The sequence below is a fragment of the Petaurus breviceps genome, unplaced genomic scaffold (genome assembly GCF_028583685.1).
Source record: "Petaurus breviceps papuanus isolate PSGF00001 unplaced genomic scaffold, PetGlider_PUasm1.0 218, whole genome shotgun sequence".
Lineage (NCBI taxonomy): Eukaryota > Metazoa > Chordata > Mammalia > Diprotodontia > Petauridae > Petaurus > Petaurus breviceps.
The window spans coordinates 2906932-2922318 of record NW_027185872.1 but is presented as its reverse complement, the minus strand read 5'-3'; the positions used below and the strand labels follow the sequence as shown (position 1 = coordinate 2922318).

At 39.6% G+C, this 15387-nt stretch overlaps 1 protein-coding gene across 1 annotated transcript in view; it reads right to left on the bottom strand.

Annotated features, from left to right (window-relative positions):
* Nucleotides 1-15387, bottom strand: part of AGMO (alkylglycerol monooxygenase) — a 394492-nt gene that overhangs the window by 151688 nt on the left and 227417 nt on the right. The window contains exon 12 of the mRNA XM_069094395.1: nucleotides 11905-12010. Coding sequence (XP_068950496.1) covers nucleotides 11905-12010 — 106 coding nt within the window. The remainder of the gene's footprint in view (nucleotides 1-11904; nucleotides 12011-15387) is intronic.

Below are 15387 nucleotides of genomic sequence, written 5' to 3'. Positions count from 1 at the left end.
TTCCTTCCTTCCTTCCTTCCTTCCTTCCTTCCTTCCTTCCTTCCTTCTGCTACAGATTACAAATAACCCCAGTTTCAAGATTTGGAGGTGTGCAGTTGAATTTAGTTGAACACTTATTTGTGTCCCAGAACAGGTCAAGGGTTGCCTCCCCCACCCAGATATCCTGTGTTATAAGGTTGGAAATTTCATTTATATTTCTTCATAAGTACTTTGGATTTATTTAATCGTACATATGGTATTCCTTCCCCCTCTCCAGCAGAATGTCAACTGCGTGAAGGCAGGGGTGTTCTCTTTTTAATGTATATCCCCAGCACCTAGCATTTAGTAGGTGACTAGATCTAGTAGAACTAAACTTACTTTAGTTTTGTATAACCAGTATGGAGCTATCAATTCTTGTTTAGAACAATTACATCTTTCCAGTTCACTGTATAATGTCAACTGTATTTCATTTGGACACTTTGATACAAAGAATGTGTTGCCAGGTGTTGGCCCTCAGAATGAAACTGGATTGCAGGTCAAGTCATTATGTATTCCAGATGGTGTTCAATGAAAATGACCCAAATTGACACCTTTGAAACAAGCAATACCAATTTCTGGTTCCTTTTGTTTTCAAATGTGAAACACATACACACACACACACACACACACACACACACACACCAGATACTCAGAGCCATTTCTAGGGATATACTATTTTAAATAATTGGCCAGAAAAGTCTTCAAATGAGTGAAACTCTAATGATGTTGATCCCATTAAAAACCAAACCAATCAACTTTGCACTGGCTTATTTGCTGTCCACAGTAAATACACAATCTTGCATCTCTTCTCTACGTGGCTTTGCCCAGCCTGAACTCTGGGCTCCAAAGACATTCACCTAGAACCCAGCAGCCTTCCAGGCTCAATTCAAAAGTTGTCTCCTCTGGGAGAACTCCCTGGATCCCTCTTCTTATTGCTAATGTCGTTCTTCCCATCCCTTTGTATTTGTCTTGTAGTTATTGATATGCATACATTATTGTTAAAAATAGAATGGATTCACCACAGATACAGCCTATTTTCTTCTTTTGTCTTTATAGGCTCAGGTTTTAATTTATCATTCTGTACACGGTGAGTTCTTTATCAATGTTTGCTGCATGTTGAATTTGGATGATACTCGACAACATCCACATATGTCACAACAGAGAAAATTATCTGTTATTTCTTGTATTTTCACAGGATGACTCTGGTACCCTTCAATTCTGATGAATGACAACTATCTCTCACTAGTCAAAGTATTAAAGTGACCAGAGGAACTACAGATGCTTCTATTAAAGCAACTGAGAGCAGGGAGGTCTAGGTTTCAAGCTTATTCCAGCCACTTGCCACAGTACTACAAAGTAATTGAAAAGTTCCTGATAAAAAGGGACTGGTTTATTCATCTGGGACAAAATACATACATAATCCCCTTTAAGCTTCATTTCAACGGCACGAGATGGCCTCCAACTTGTCCAGCGTGGGTTCAGTTAAAAAAAAAAACTTTACGATTGTAAATAAACCCTGGAAAATTCTTTCTTGGATTTTACCACCTGAAAATGCAGCTGTTGGCTGACACTATCAAAGCCTCACAATTCCAAACTCACGTGCAGATCTCATCAAGGGCAGACATTTCTAATTGATTCCAGAAGTAATCCTTTTGCTAAGATCAGGGGGCAGAAGAAGAATAATGAGGAGCTTTTCAGAGGGAAAATGAGGGGGAAGGGCACTTTTCAAAGCTTTGACTTGGTTGCTTTGCCAGAAATATGTAGCAATTTTATGGTCAATTGGCTGGAGCATCTGGAACCAACCATAAGTCTTAGCCTCATTGTTGATGGTTGTGAAACCAGCTCACTGGTCAAAGCAAAGCAGCAATGACTCCCTGGCCCATCTTGGCAGCTGGGTGGGCAGCATCTCTGTTTGCAGACAGATACCACTGGACCTTTTGCTAGAGGAAATCTTCTCTTTGGGTTTGGAGCTTTTGTTTACCCAGTTACCCTAACTGGATGTGGTCATCCATTCAAGAGAAAGCTTAAGGGGTGTTTCAAGTTTAAATGGCATTTAGTGAATTCCATGCCTGTTGACAAGGTTTTCTATCATGAGACTATGTTTGCTTTCATTTTTGTATAAGTTTCAAATCCACCAAACTATCTTGTTAGTGCGCAGAGAATGTGTAAATGCTTAGGTCATAAATCATAGCCCTGAGTGTGGCATAGTCCGCCAGGAAGAAATGCAATCTGGGACACATGGCTAGTTCAGATTGGAGAGTGGGAGGAGTGACTGCAATGAGGGGGAAGGACTGAAAACTGGGCACAGCACAAAACAGGGGTTGATGTGGAAGTAATTTCTTATGGGCAAATGATGTTTACTTTAAACTGATGATCATAATTCACTACTCTGACATTGGTAGATTATAGCAGCCAACACGATAGGTAACTGAGGTAATGAAAAATGGGAGGTGATGGAAGTCAGCAATCTTAAGATGCCCCAGCTGTGACAAATGGACCCTGAGAGAGAAGTGGCTTCAAAACTTTGGTGTTTATCCAAACACTGTAATGAATTGAGATTTGCCTTCATTTGAGAACCCATTTAACATTCGTCAGTTGGCCATTTTGAGCTAACGTGGTGAGTCTGCTGACTCTTGGAGTTCATTTCTCCCCCACAGGCAGATACTTTCTGTTTTCCAGAACTGGAAATAAAAGGAAAAGGAAAACATCATCTAAATATTACAAAGACTCGAAGGGGTTTTTTTTAAACATGAAACTTGTTAAAAAAATAACATTTTGATGACTTGAGTGTAAACGAATTTAAAACATTTATATTACTTGTTCTTCAAAATGTGCAAAGTATGAAAATTCAGGAAAAGGTGTTAGTCAACCTTTATCTCCTTGAACTTCTAACACATGGTCGATAGTTGGAAGAATCAAAGAGCTTTTGAAAACCCCCAGCTTACATGAATTATAACTGGTGCCTGGATTAGAGAGTTGCATCTATCCGCTGTAGAATCAAGCTTCCTGGAGAAAGTGTGTTTGGAGTTTTCAGTGAATTAATTTTAACATGGCACTAAGACTTTTAAAACATCCCATATAGTATTTAAAAGTTTGCAAAGAATTTTATGAACATTTTCTCATTTAATCTTCACAACAACCCTGGTAGGGATATTTGGTATTATTTGCATTTAACCAATGAAGAAACTGAGGCAAAGAGAGAGGTTAAATGGCTTGCTTGGGGTCATAAGCCAGTAAGTGTCTGACGTCACATTTGAACTCAGGTCTTCCTGAATTTGAGTGTAGCACTCTGTTTATTATGACACATAGATGTAGGCTATGGCAAATTTCCAGTCCAGCCAAGATGGTGAGGATGAAACCTCAAGCAACCTGTTAGATCCAGAATACATCAGAGGCAGCTAAGAGAGAATTCCAGAAATTCATCCATCAGCTATTCCAGATGTGGAAGTGGTGGGGCAAATGCTTAAATTTCTACTCAAGAGCCAAGATGGTAGAGGGAAGAATGTTTCCTTACAAGTTGAGGGTGGGTGGGGTGCTTTGTGATTTTGATTTGTATTGTACTTTTGCTATAGATATATTTTGTAAAATCTAACAGATGTTAATCAGTTAAATGAAACTGAGGCCCTAACTGGCTATTAATATTAGGGAGAACATACAAGAATGGGTGTTTAAATTCTTAGCATTATAGAGGGATATCCAGAGATAAGCCAGAGCCAGCTCTGACAGACTCAGGAGAATCCAGTGTTAAATTTGCATTGTGAGTATTTACATCTTGGAAATCAGCAAATGCTACAAGTTAAGGCTTGATTCATCACTTTGTTTGATTTTCTAGACTTTAGAAAATGATGAAGAAAATGTTAACAATGCACCTAAAACTGAAAATTGTGTTGGGCTACATTATTTTTAGAGAGTTGATTTGCCTGAGACATTTAACAGCATGCACCACCCGTCTCCTCTTCAAGAAACTTAGGAGGGGCCATGGAGATGTCTTCTGATGGACCTGCCACAACGATATGAGTATTAGGGTGAGGTGGGAGGAGGCTTCTCAGAACCTATAAGGATGATGTCTATATTAGGGAGGGGAGAGGGGAAAAGGAATGGGAATGAAAAGAAGTGGAAGAAAGGTGAGTAGGGTAGATGGCAAGAAGGAGGCCAAGCTCCCTCAAGGGGATTTAAAGCATGATGCCATCTGAGACTAGCTATACATAGTACCTGTGCATGGTGGCATAAATGTCAATGGGAGGGAGGAAAACACTTAGCTGCATTACATTCTCTTTTTAAAGTAAAATTATTGAAAAAATATATCTTGCAAAAAATACTATAGCTCTCGTGTGATGCTACTAGTTAGTTTGTCCATGTTTAAATTCTTATCTGGGTGTCAATAGTGACAAGAAATTTGCAAGACATTTCATAGATCTCCAGCTTGACTTAGATTCTCTCCTAGACCCATGCCCTTTTCCTAGTCATGGTCAATAGCAACACACTACCACAATTTCATGCATTTAAACCACGCAACTTGTAATCTACAGAAATCACATTGTCCTTTATCTTTCTTTCTTTTTTTTTTTTTTGCTTTTTGGAGGAGGGGAGGTCTGACAATTGGGGTTAAGTGACTTGCCCAAGGTCACATGGCTAGTTTTTGTGTTAAATGTCTGAGGCTGGATTTGAACTCAGGTCTTCCTGACTCCAGGGCTGTTGCTCTATTCACTGCGCCACCTAGCTGTCCTACATTGCTCTTTATCAAAGAAACACATCAAGGGGAGAGGAATGCATATGTCTCAGCGAATACTTCATTTTTTACTTAGTATTCATTTACTTCTCCCAGGATAATGTAAAAGAAATTTTCTAAGCACAACTGCTGCATACATCTGTATGTATAAAGATTTTTTTTAAAATAAAGTTTTAGGGATGGAAGCTATGAGCGAAATATGTAGCTGCTGTTGTAAGGCAACAATTAATGATACATGATGTGATGGTGGGAAGATGGATCTATGTGAGACAGAGAAGACTGATGTTAGAGCTTCTGGGAAATACAATGGGCAAATTGCCACTTGGGTGGTGCTGACTGAGGAAAGTAAATTCATGGTCATTACTCCATGTCAAAAAGACCTAAAATCCAGGTGTTGTAATCACATCCTCCTTAAGAAGAGAAAGTCCCTGAGTCAAGTCAAATCAAGTCAGGTCAAGTCATGTCAGCAAGCATTTATCAAATGCTTACTGTGTTCCAGGCACTGTGCTAAGCACTGGGAATACATAGAGAAAGAAAAAAAAAAAAACCCTGCCTTCAGGGAGCTTACATTTTAATGAGGAAAGGCAACATCTAAGAGAAGCTAGAGGTCAGAGTAGAAAAGGGTTACTCATGTAGGGGAATGGTAGAGAAAGTCCTAAGGGCCAAAAGTGTGACCTGGAGTGGAATAAGCTTCTATCAGACCTGGTCATCCTTCATAAAATGGAGGTTCTAGAGGAAACAGTAAATGGAAGGAAGAGGCCACAGAAGGTAGAAGGCAGGAGCTTCCACTGTTAGAAATCCAGGGATAGAGTGAACTTCCAGGATGAAGAGGTTCTGGTGGCATGTACAGCAAAGAAGTTCTACAAAGTCAGGTAGGAAGCTTAGAGAGCATGACTCCTAATGATATCAAACTCTTACTGCTGATGCCATTCATATTATGTGTACAACCACAGAGCCCATCCAATCCAGATCATAACAAAAGGAGAAACAGCAACTGATCCATAGGTGTGATTAGTAGATTCCAAGTCCTAGAATGTCAGAGTTAATAGGGGATGAGGAGGTCATTGATTCTAATGAGTTCATTTCACAGATGATGAAACCAAGGCCTGTAGGTCCCATAGCTAGAAAGAGGCAGTGTCAGGATCATAGTTATTTTTCTCTATGCATCAGGGAACCTTCAATGGAAAGACTCTTTCAGATAGCTCTGAATTAGCTCCAATTGTAGGGAGGCTATGAAGTTTGAGTGAATGTGACTCATGTGAATTTTCTCATTCTAACTGCATTTTACATAAATAACAGCGATTAGTGTGGCTTCCCTATACAGTAGAGACAAGAGGATGCTGGGATTTTTGCTCACAAGAGTTGGTCAAATGGAGTGTCTGTCAGATGCTGATGCAACATCCAAGTTTTAGGAAAGATGGACATCGCACATTGATTCCACATGATCAAGTGCAGCCACAGTGACATCTCTACTGGAGGGACCCAAAAAGGATAAAGCACTTTTATAATTAACAGATGTTAAGGCTGTCCATTGTAAAAATGGCTCTTATTTCTCTGGTCTTACTCATGGTGCCCCCGAAGAGAACATCCTACCCTCATTACCCTGGTTTGCCCATTCACATATGGGCATATCATTCTTAGCTTTCCCTGACTCATTCTTACCACCCTCTCTCCAACTACCCCATTTAACCTCATCTGTGGACTCTTCCTCTAAGGCTGTTTGCCAATACAGTGCCAATGCTATCCATGGATCCAGATTCAGATGACCTTGATTTGAGTTTTAAGACTGACACCATTCTAAATGCGGGGCCTTGGGCAAGTCTTTTAACTTTGTTGATCATCTGTTTTTTCAACTAAAACATTGAAGAATAATCCCTGAACATTATATGAGGATTATGGGGTGGAATGGAGCCTTCATAAACTTGACTTATAGAAATGGGAATTATTGTTTTTTTTATCAGTAGTAGACATAAATTGAATTAACATTTATATGTCATAAATATGTATAGCAGTTTTTTTAATAAATTCTTAATCTATCAAAGGAAGATGCTTTGGAAAGTCAAAATGGCCATGAATCTTTAGTGGAGGCCATTACAGGATCTTAACCTTCATATTCATTAATCTTTGCAATGCTTGTGATTTCGTTTCCATTCCCATTCATTTTATTGAATATGTATGTAGAACAAAACACAAATGTTATCATAAAACCCCAAACATTGTGAATTTCTGTTGACTCCAGTCCCTAGATCCTCTTCTACCAAATAAATAGCTAGTCACCCTTGACCTTCCTTCCCTCTGTTTAGTGTAAATTCTCACCAGGTTAAACATTTTTAAAGAAAAAGCTAAATGGCCAACAGATGCACAGGTGTATTTCAGGGGGGGGGGAATATATATATATATATATACATATACACGCACACACACATATATATTATGCGTGAATGGAGGGAAGAGTTGGAAAGAAAAAGAAGAGATGAAAAAGGAGTGATCTTGCTTTTCTGTTGCATATATTTGAATAATAATATGAAGGAGAGAAGCAATGGGAGAGTATTTTACTGAACATTCAAGAAAATTACAGGGACATACCTGGATAGAGAGGGGAAAGGACCTGGCATAAACATTCCCCACACCTTGCTAAGTATATATGTATTTGAGCTGCAATACATCATGTAAATTTGCAAAGTAAGTGACTAGCCCTGATTAGAAACAGCACCCTACCCTGACCCAATCAATATTCCAAGCAAGCTAAGGAAGGGGATCTAAAACTTTTCATGATTTGTTATGGGATCAAATTCACCAACCTTCATATTTTACCCCGAATTGTAACCACCTGAGAGCTGCTGCTTCCAAGGAGATATGAAATATAAGTGTGGTCTTTATCCATTTTGGGAAGGGAAGCTACACAAGTAACCATAGGGGGTGGGATCACTGAGTGGTAAAGGGCCAAAGAATGGATGTACCATTACCAATCAACAGAGGAGCTGGGTCAGTGTAGCAGCAGGGACCCCAAGCGTCCTCAGGGTTGCTGCCAACACAGGTTCTTGGATCTGCTTTGTTAAAGGAAAGCAACTCAAAATGGGATAACAAGCTTACTTTAATCAGTCAGATATGTATCATTTACCTAGTTCAGGGGAAAAAGGTCAGCACCCCAAACTTCAAAGTATACAGACAGAATTATCAAGTCAGAGAAACAGATCAAGTAGAAAGATTTCCAAACTGTCCAACCATTACATCCATACCCAATCAACATCTGGGTTTCAACATCTGGGTTTTTCAAAGGGGGGGGGGGCCTCTGGACAAGGGCTTCCCAGAATCCAGATCAAATCACAGAACACTTCTCAAAGTGAGCCCCCAAAACAAAGCCTCACATCAGGGCTTATATAGCCTTCTCCTGGCTCAGAGAATGTAACAACCTTATTGACCCACTGGCCAATCAAAAAGTATTTACTGAAAAACAAGCCTCCCACCCCAGGCTTCAGGTGCATTTTAGCCTAGGGGCAGGGAAGATCTTCCAGATTTACATTCCCATTACACTCAGGGAAGAAAATTGTGTCAATGAAAATTCAGAAAACTCTGTAACTCTGAAATACCTTCCAAGCTCACCAATACCCAATAAAAGATATTCTCTAGATTCTATCATCTCTCTAACTGTCAGGACTTTCCCTATTTCCCTTACTCCACAGTACAATGTATTTGCTTTGCATATATTTGGATTTTCCATGTCTAGGCTTAGGCCAATTTCTTCCAATGGAATGTAAGCTCCCTGAGGGCAGAGACTTTCTTAGTTATCTTTGTAATAACAATATAGTAGTGGTAGCCACTAGCATTTGCATATTATTTTGGGATTTAATATAGAGAACTGTCTCATTCATTCCCCCTATAATATTGAAGGGAAGGTGCTATTGTTATCAGTATTTTTGTAGAAGAGGGCAATGTGGCGCAGAAAGTTAATTGACTAACTTTAGGTAACACAGTGAGGGTATGTAATCAGATTTAAATGTCTCCTAGATCCAGGTCCATCACTCCAACTATGGTGGCCCCTAGTCACCTCTATCATTATATGCAAATTCCTACTTACAAAGAGCCTTAGGAGGGTGAATTAATACGGGTTAAAATGAACCTATTAAAATCCAGTGCTAAAAGTAGATTTTATAGAAAATACTTCATATATTTAGGAAAGAACATTGACCATGTACAATCAGTTTCTCTACAAACTGTTTAGAGAACACTAATTTTCCTGTAATCATTTTAAACACAAATTATGAGAATACAGTGTTCTGGCATTAGAAGTGTTTTCAGCCAACCGGCACTAATTAAGATTGAATGGGACCCTTAAGCCTATCTATCATGGTTTTATTCACACAATACTAGCAAAGAAAAAGTAGAGATTTCATAATGAAGTACCCAGGAGAAGGATAGGTTTGGAAGACCTCATCTATCCAGGGTAGATGGAATGCTAAGAAAGGGGAAAAAAAAATATGTGTGTGTGTGTGTGTGTGTGTGTTCCCTACTACACATTTGAAATTCACATATGTTATCTTGATAATGATTCTCTGACTCAATTTCCTGATCTGTAAAAGAAGAAAAAAAAACCTCACTATCACGAACCTCACAGCAGGGGGCGGGTAGGAGGGGGAAGAACTTTAACGCAAGATAGAAATGTAGGCAATTGTTTTTCAAATTGTTTAACCCTTAAAAATTAAATGTATTCATTTCCAGAAAAAGGCTGACCTTATGCAAGCTCCCTAACAGAAGAATTGTAGCTCTTTTTATCTCCGATATCTTACAATACTGGATGTTATAAATGTTTCTGGATTGATTAGGCTGAAGATAAGAGAATCAGTGTAAAGAATAGGACCTGGATCTCACATTTACTCATGAATTCAATGACTTAATTTATATGAGCATTAATATTCTCATTTTGTCCAGTATGAGCCAAAAGCCACCAACATGATAGTCAAATTTTCCCCTGAGCAAATCCATGACCTTTGTATGAAATTGAAGATTTTTTTCAAAGCCCTTAACCATTGAATTTAATTCTTTAGCTCATTTTCTTCATATATATATTGGGGGGGGGGCACTGTCTTTGCCTTCTTTTGTTCCTTTTTTATGTTTGTGTTTTTGAAGGGAAGAGACAGTAAGTAAACATGAGCAAGTGACCATGTAGTGATGTGATAGGGGAAGAAATACCCACAACCCATTAGATCAATCTGACCTGATCTCCTTGAGTCCTATGCATGAAACAGCTGATTCACATCTGGTAAAGAATGTGCCCAAGAAAAGAAGAGCAGGGATTCAGAAACAGCACCCACAGACCTTTAGAACCTTCTTTCATGCTGTGATGGTGTCATGTAAGGGTTATGGGATTTAAAGATCTTCCATGCCCCATTGGACTTGCTGACGTAGCAGGAAGGGGCAGAGCAAGAGGAAGCTGAAGCCAAGCTGGAGTTCCTGCGGTGGCTGGCGGTGGTGGCGATGGCGGCGACAGCAGCAGAGGCAGCAGCAGAGGCAGCGGCAGCGGCAGCGCGAAGCCCTTTTTGAGTTAACCAGAATTTCTGCTAAGGACTCCTGCTGAGGACTGCCAGGGGCCGGAGCTGCTGGGAGCGCGCTTCCCGGACGCTGGGTGGTTGCTGTGAGTGGGGAGAGGAGGACCTTTGCCTGAGGTAGCCTGTTCTGTTTTAAAGGCTTGAAAATGTGGGTGCTTTCTACTTTATCTACCTGTGCCAATATCATAACTACTCTGATGGCTTTCACTTTCTGGTTCTGGGACTCAGTCTTTTGGTATCTTAATAAATTTTCTAGTTTATTTCCCCATATGGCAAGCATGATGTATTTTGTGATGGATAATTATATCAGCATATTTGTAATCTCCATAGGCATTGTGAATATGGCATTGCTGATACATGTCAGTACAGGGCACTCCGTGGGGTAGAAATGCAGAAGGCCAATAGGTCTCTGAAGCATTAAGAGACTAATCTACCCACCCACATCCAGGGTGTTCCAGGTAGGAATTTAACCTAATTTTGAATGATTCTAAGATAAGCCCCTTCATCTATTACACATAGCAGCTCCTTACCATCTAAAAAGCCCCCTCCAGCCACTGCTCATTATATTTGCAGAAGGCTTTCAGGTTTACATATTTTCCCTAATTTGGTCCTCATCCCAATCTTCAGAGATACATTGTGCACATTTCATTTTCATTTTATTGACTCATGCTACAGATTCGACAAAGCTAAATGGTGGTAGCACATCTCACTATTTCTATTCATTCAGTTCATGCAATGGATATTTTACAATTACCTTAATGGTGCCAGTAGCCATACTCTGCCCTTTCTATTACCACTAGCTAGCCCAGGTTTGAACTTTAACTAGGTGCTTTAAAAGGTTTGATAAGTTAAACACTTTGTACAATGAATACCTCGTTTTATTTGTCATATATGGACAAATGGTCCCACCATGTCTCTCTACTTCTGGAACCCTAATGACAAGAAGCATTTCACCATCTCTGGAAGATGTTACTTAGCTGTTTGTCTGGTGTCCAGGGAGGCCCCTCAGGCCAAAGGCAAGGAAGAGGAGAATGCAGCCTCTAATCCACAGAACCACTGCCAAAAGTCTCAGCCTGCTTAGTCCATTGCCTTGTCTCAGGAGTGCCCCAAAAAAACTTACAATTTTCCAAATATATTAAAATTATTGCTATCCAAGCAAGCTTCCTGACTGATAAAATTGAGAATAAGAGGAAAACCAGCAAAGAAAAGCCAAATGTTATTAACCTGCTGAGTGTCTGAACTAGAAGGGCCCTCAGGGACAAGTTAGTGCTAACCATGCCTGCAAACAGATCTCCTGGATGCCATGCTTGCCAATGACCCCCTGAACAGAATGATCAACAATCCCATTAGACATACTGCAAGAGTACACCATCACCTGAGAGTGGGGTTGTCCTCTACTGCATGCAGAATGTAATTTATAGAAGGAACCATGTGGCAGCTTTGGAATGTGAATCTTGTTGGGGGTTTTTGGTTTGTTTTTCTTTTTAAGGATTTTTTTTTTCCTTTTTTGTTACTTGGCATAAAGAATGAAGCCAGTTAAAAAAAATGCCTACAAGATGGCATGTCAATGAAATTTTGGAAGTTAGAAATCACGTGCATTCCAAATCTTACCTCAAAAGCATATGTCCATAAAGGAATGAAGGGCTTCAAGTAATTCAACCAATATAGCATTAAAAACACCAAACATCGGATGGTTTCCAAAATGGCTGCCTGAGGCCTGCAATGAAACGTTAATGAACATGACGTTAATTTAGGACCTAGAACTACTGCTGCAGGGGTTCATCTAGATCAACCACCTCATTTTGCAAATAAAGAAAATGAGGGTGAGTGCCAGATTATATTACAAGAAATTAGGAGGAACAATATTGGAAGCCAAATTATCTGACTTCAAACCCAGCAATCTTTCTATTATATTCTACCTTAAATGGAATTATTTCATATTTCAGTGTTGTGATTATGGGATTCACAAAACAGCTATGCATCAAGACTCCAAATCAGCAAATGCTTTTAGATGCCTGTTCTGTTCAAGACAAGAAATGGTGCTGTTTAGTGGAAGGCATCAGCCTGGCCTCTGGAAGCCTGGGGTTCCAGCATTGGCTGTTATGTACCCTGGTTATGGGACTGCAGACAAATCTTGCAGAAAGTGCCCAGGAAACACTCCAAAGTATTTAAGTTAGAGACTACTTGGTAACCTGCATTGGGAGAGAGAATAAACTCCCTGGAAATTTCCCCCAATGAAAGCACAGATCAGAGACCCACAAAATAAGAAAAAAAAGCACAAAGCTATGAGTTCAACACGTTGGAACATGCAAAAATAACTCAATTACTGTCCTCAGCTTCAAGCTGAGAGTCAAGTGTTGTGGAGGAACAAGGGGTTCCGCTCAATAACTCCAATACAGTTTGGAAGCTATTTCATTTATAAATACAAACAACATGGTACCCTTGGTGGAGTGGACGAATGGAAAGGCTGGAGATGGGTAGCCTGGGTAAACTTTTCCCTGATGGAGATGGGGAGAGCATTGCTGACCCACAAGAAGTCTGAGAAAGCTATACTGCCTGGCTGAGATCCAAAATAAGTGTTGACCAAACAGTGGATCCAGACAGCTCTGTAGAAAGTCACAGACTGAGTGCAAAAGCAAAAATGGCCCAGGATGCTGGCAAGATCACAGAGAAGGACAGAGCACAGCATGCAAGTGGGGGCATGAGATGGAAGGGCGCCCCAAGGCAAGAACATGGCCAGACCATGTGGCACCATTGGAATCCGAAAAGCAAAGCAGGGAACAGTGGTGTCAGCTTAGGTAGGAATTGAAGCATCTAATTTTCAAACAGGCATCATAATACAGTACTAGTCACGGAGGCAGAAAGGTCTGAGTTCTGACTGTAATTGATTGCTATGTGAGCATGATCCCAACCTTTCATCTTCCTCTGCCTCAGTTTCTGATCCCTAAAATGAGTACAGTATCTCCTATGTTTCTTGTGAAGAAAGTGATTGGTAAACTAAAGCAAAGAGAAATGGGTCCTTTTCTGTTGGGCTAGCTTGACACCATGACACTGCCAACATCTTTTGGAGAACTAGCAAATGAGGTGCAACTTAACGCATAATCCCTCAATATTCGGATGGTTTCTCAACTGTGACTAATTTTCCACTACTTTCTTTCTGGGAAAGAGTTGTTCCAGCACAGGAGGAGAGGGGCAGGGCAGAGAACAGCACAGGGCACACATAGACTGTAGAATTCTGGGGAAATCGAAAAGGGAACCTTTGTCAGGAGTCAGGAGGGTCCTGAAGAGAATTCACAATTGGTTTGATACTCCATGATGATCTAGCTCTGGCCCTACCAAGGCAGGAAATTAGCCTCTGTTTTCAGGAATATTTAAAGTTTTTAATGTTGTTACTTGATTTATGCAAATTTGGTTCTTCAGGGCTCTGGGAGGGACAGATAATGAAGCCTGCAGTCAATAGAAAATATGGAAGGCCCTGGCAGAAAATGAAATATTCTATGACCAATTTCTTTAAAGATACCTTTGAAGACATATTTCTTGTTTAATATCCTGAAATGGAGGCCTTATATTCTGAAATATTTAGAACATAAAACACGTGTACTCCAAATCAAACAATATGGCCAATGGAAATGCAGTCCTTTGTTAATGTATTTAATTGATGATTAATGTTTGCTGTCCACATTTTGTCTTACACTGTAAACAGTCCTAAAATGCAGGCACTATGTCTGTTTAAATTGCTTTGAAGGAAACCTAATCTAGGACTAAGTGCAGATTGGCCCTTAATTAATCGCTTTACAATGACAGTGATGAACAACTATTTAAGCGGCGAAGATTAAGTTCTATTGGATTTTCATCATGCTTTTGCTTTCAATTATTAAATCACTTACAGAGGAAAGAAAAAGATATGGTGATCCCAGTAGACAGAGAGCTCATTACCTTCTCTCAATCATTTGGCTGCAAAAAGTCAGCTTGTGCTTCGAGGCCATCTCGAATACAGAGTTCCAGGACAAACTGTTTTTGCTGAACTTCAAAGATTCCTTTTTGGGGCAATTAATCACTTAGATTTTTCAGCAGGGGGACGAACAAATTTTATAGGATATAAAAGCAAGCACATTTCTCAAAAAGCTTACATAGAACAAGTTAAAAGTGGGCCTAGACAAGTCATGCTTGTGTTTGCTTACAAATGAATTCATCAGACTTGTTTTCTGAAGAAATGTTGCTTAATTGAGTTTTCAGGTAAAATATTTTCAAATATAAGGAAACCAAAATAGAACAAAAATAAATAAACATATAAAAGGCTCCAAAATGACAGTGTAGGGGAGTTTTCAAAGATCTCACAAAGAAAATGTTGCCAGGTAGCCCTCGTGTTTCCACATGCCCCTTGTTTTTTTTAGCCCCATTGGTAGTTTACACTAGTTAGTTCTATATTTCTTTTGGGGACAAGGAAAATGGCCACTAATTACTTTTGGAAGTTTGCTTTTAGGACTTTGTAATTGTTGGCAGCTACGTATCTGAACAGACAGGGAAAATGCAACTACCAAGGCAGAACACATATAGACATTTATACTTTCTCGTTAATTGACAAAGTCAGTCACTTGCAAAAAATGTCCTGAACCCTGAACTTGACAAAAATCAGTGTTCTGCCCACCTTATCACCCATTGATTGTCCTTTGGATGTAAAACTTATGTCTCTATCCAAAAGTCTGGATATGGCAGAGACAAGACAAACTACAAGGGAATCTTTCAACCCAATAAGGATCAAAGATCGTTAAGTTAAATGATCATTGAAGGGGCTAGGTGAAAGACAAAACTATTCCTCCATTCACAATGTTTATCTTTATAATTGAAACAGACTAAAATTTTAACATGGCTGAAATGATCCTGTTCATACATACCTTGCCTAAAAGTTCATAGAATTTCTGGGGTGAAACCCTTTAATATCTCACCAAGCAGTCATCTTGGCTGACATGCTGATTGGGTATGGAGAGGAAAAAGGGAACGGAAACATAGAGGAACCCACAGAAAAGAGTAGTCGTTTTTATTTTTGTTTTTAGATAACAGTAAAACCAAAATTTTCATAGCATCCAAAGAAGA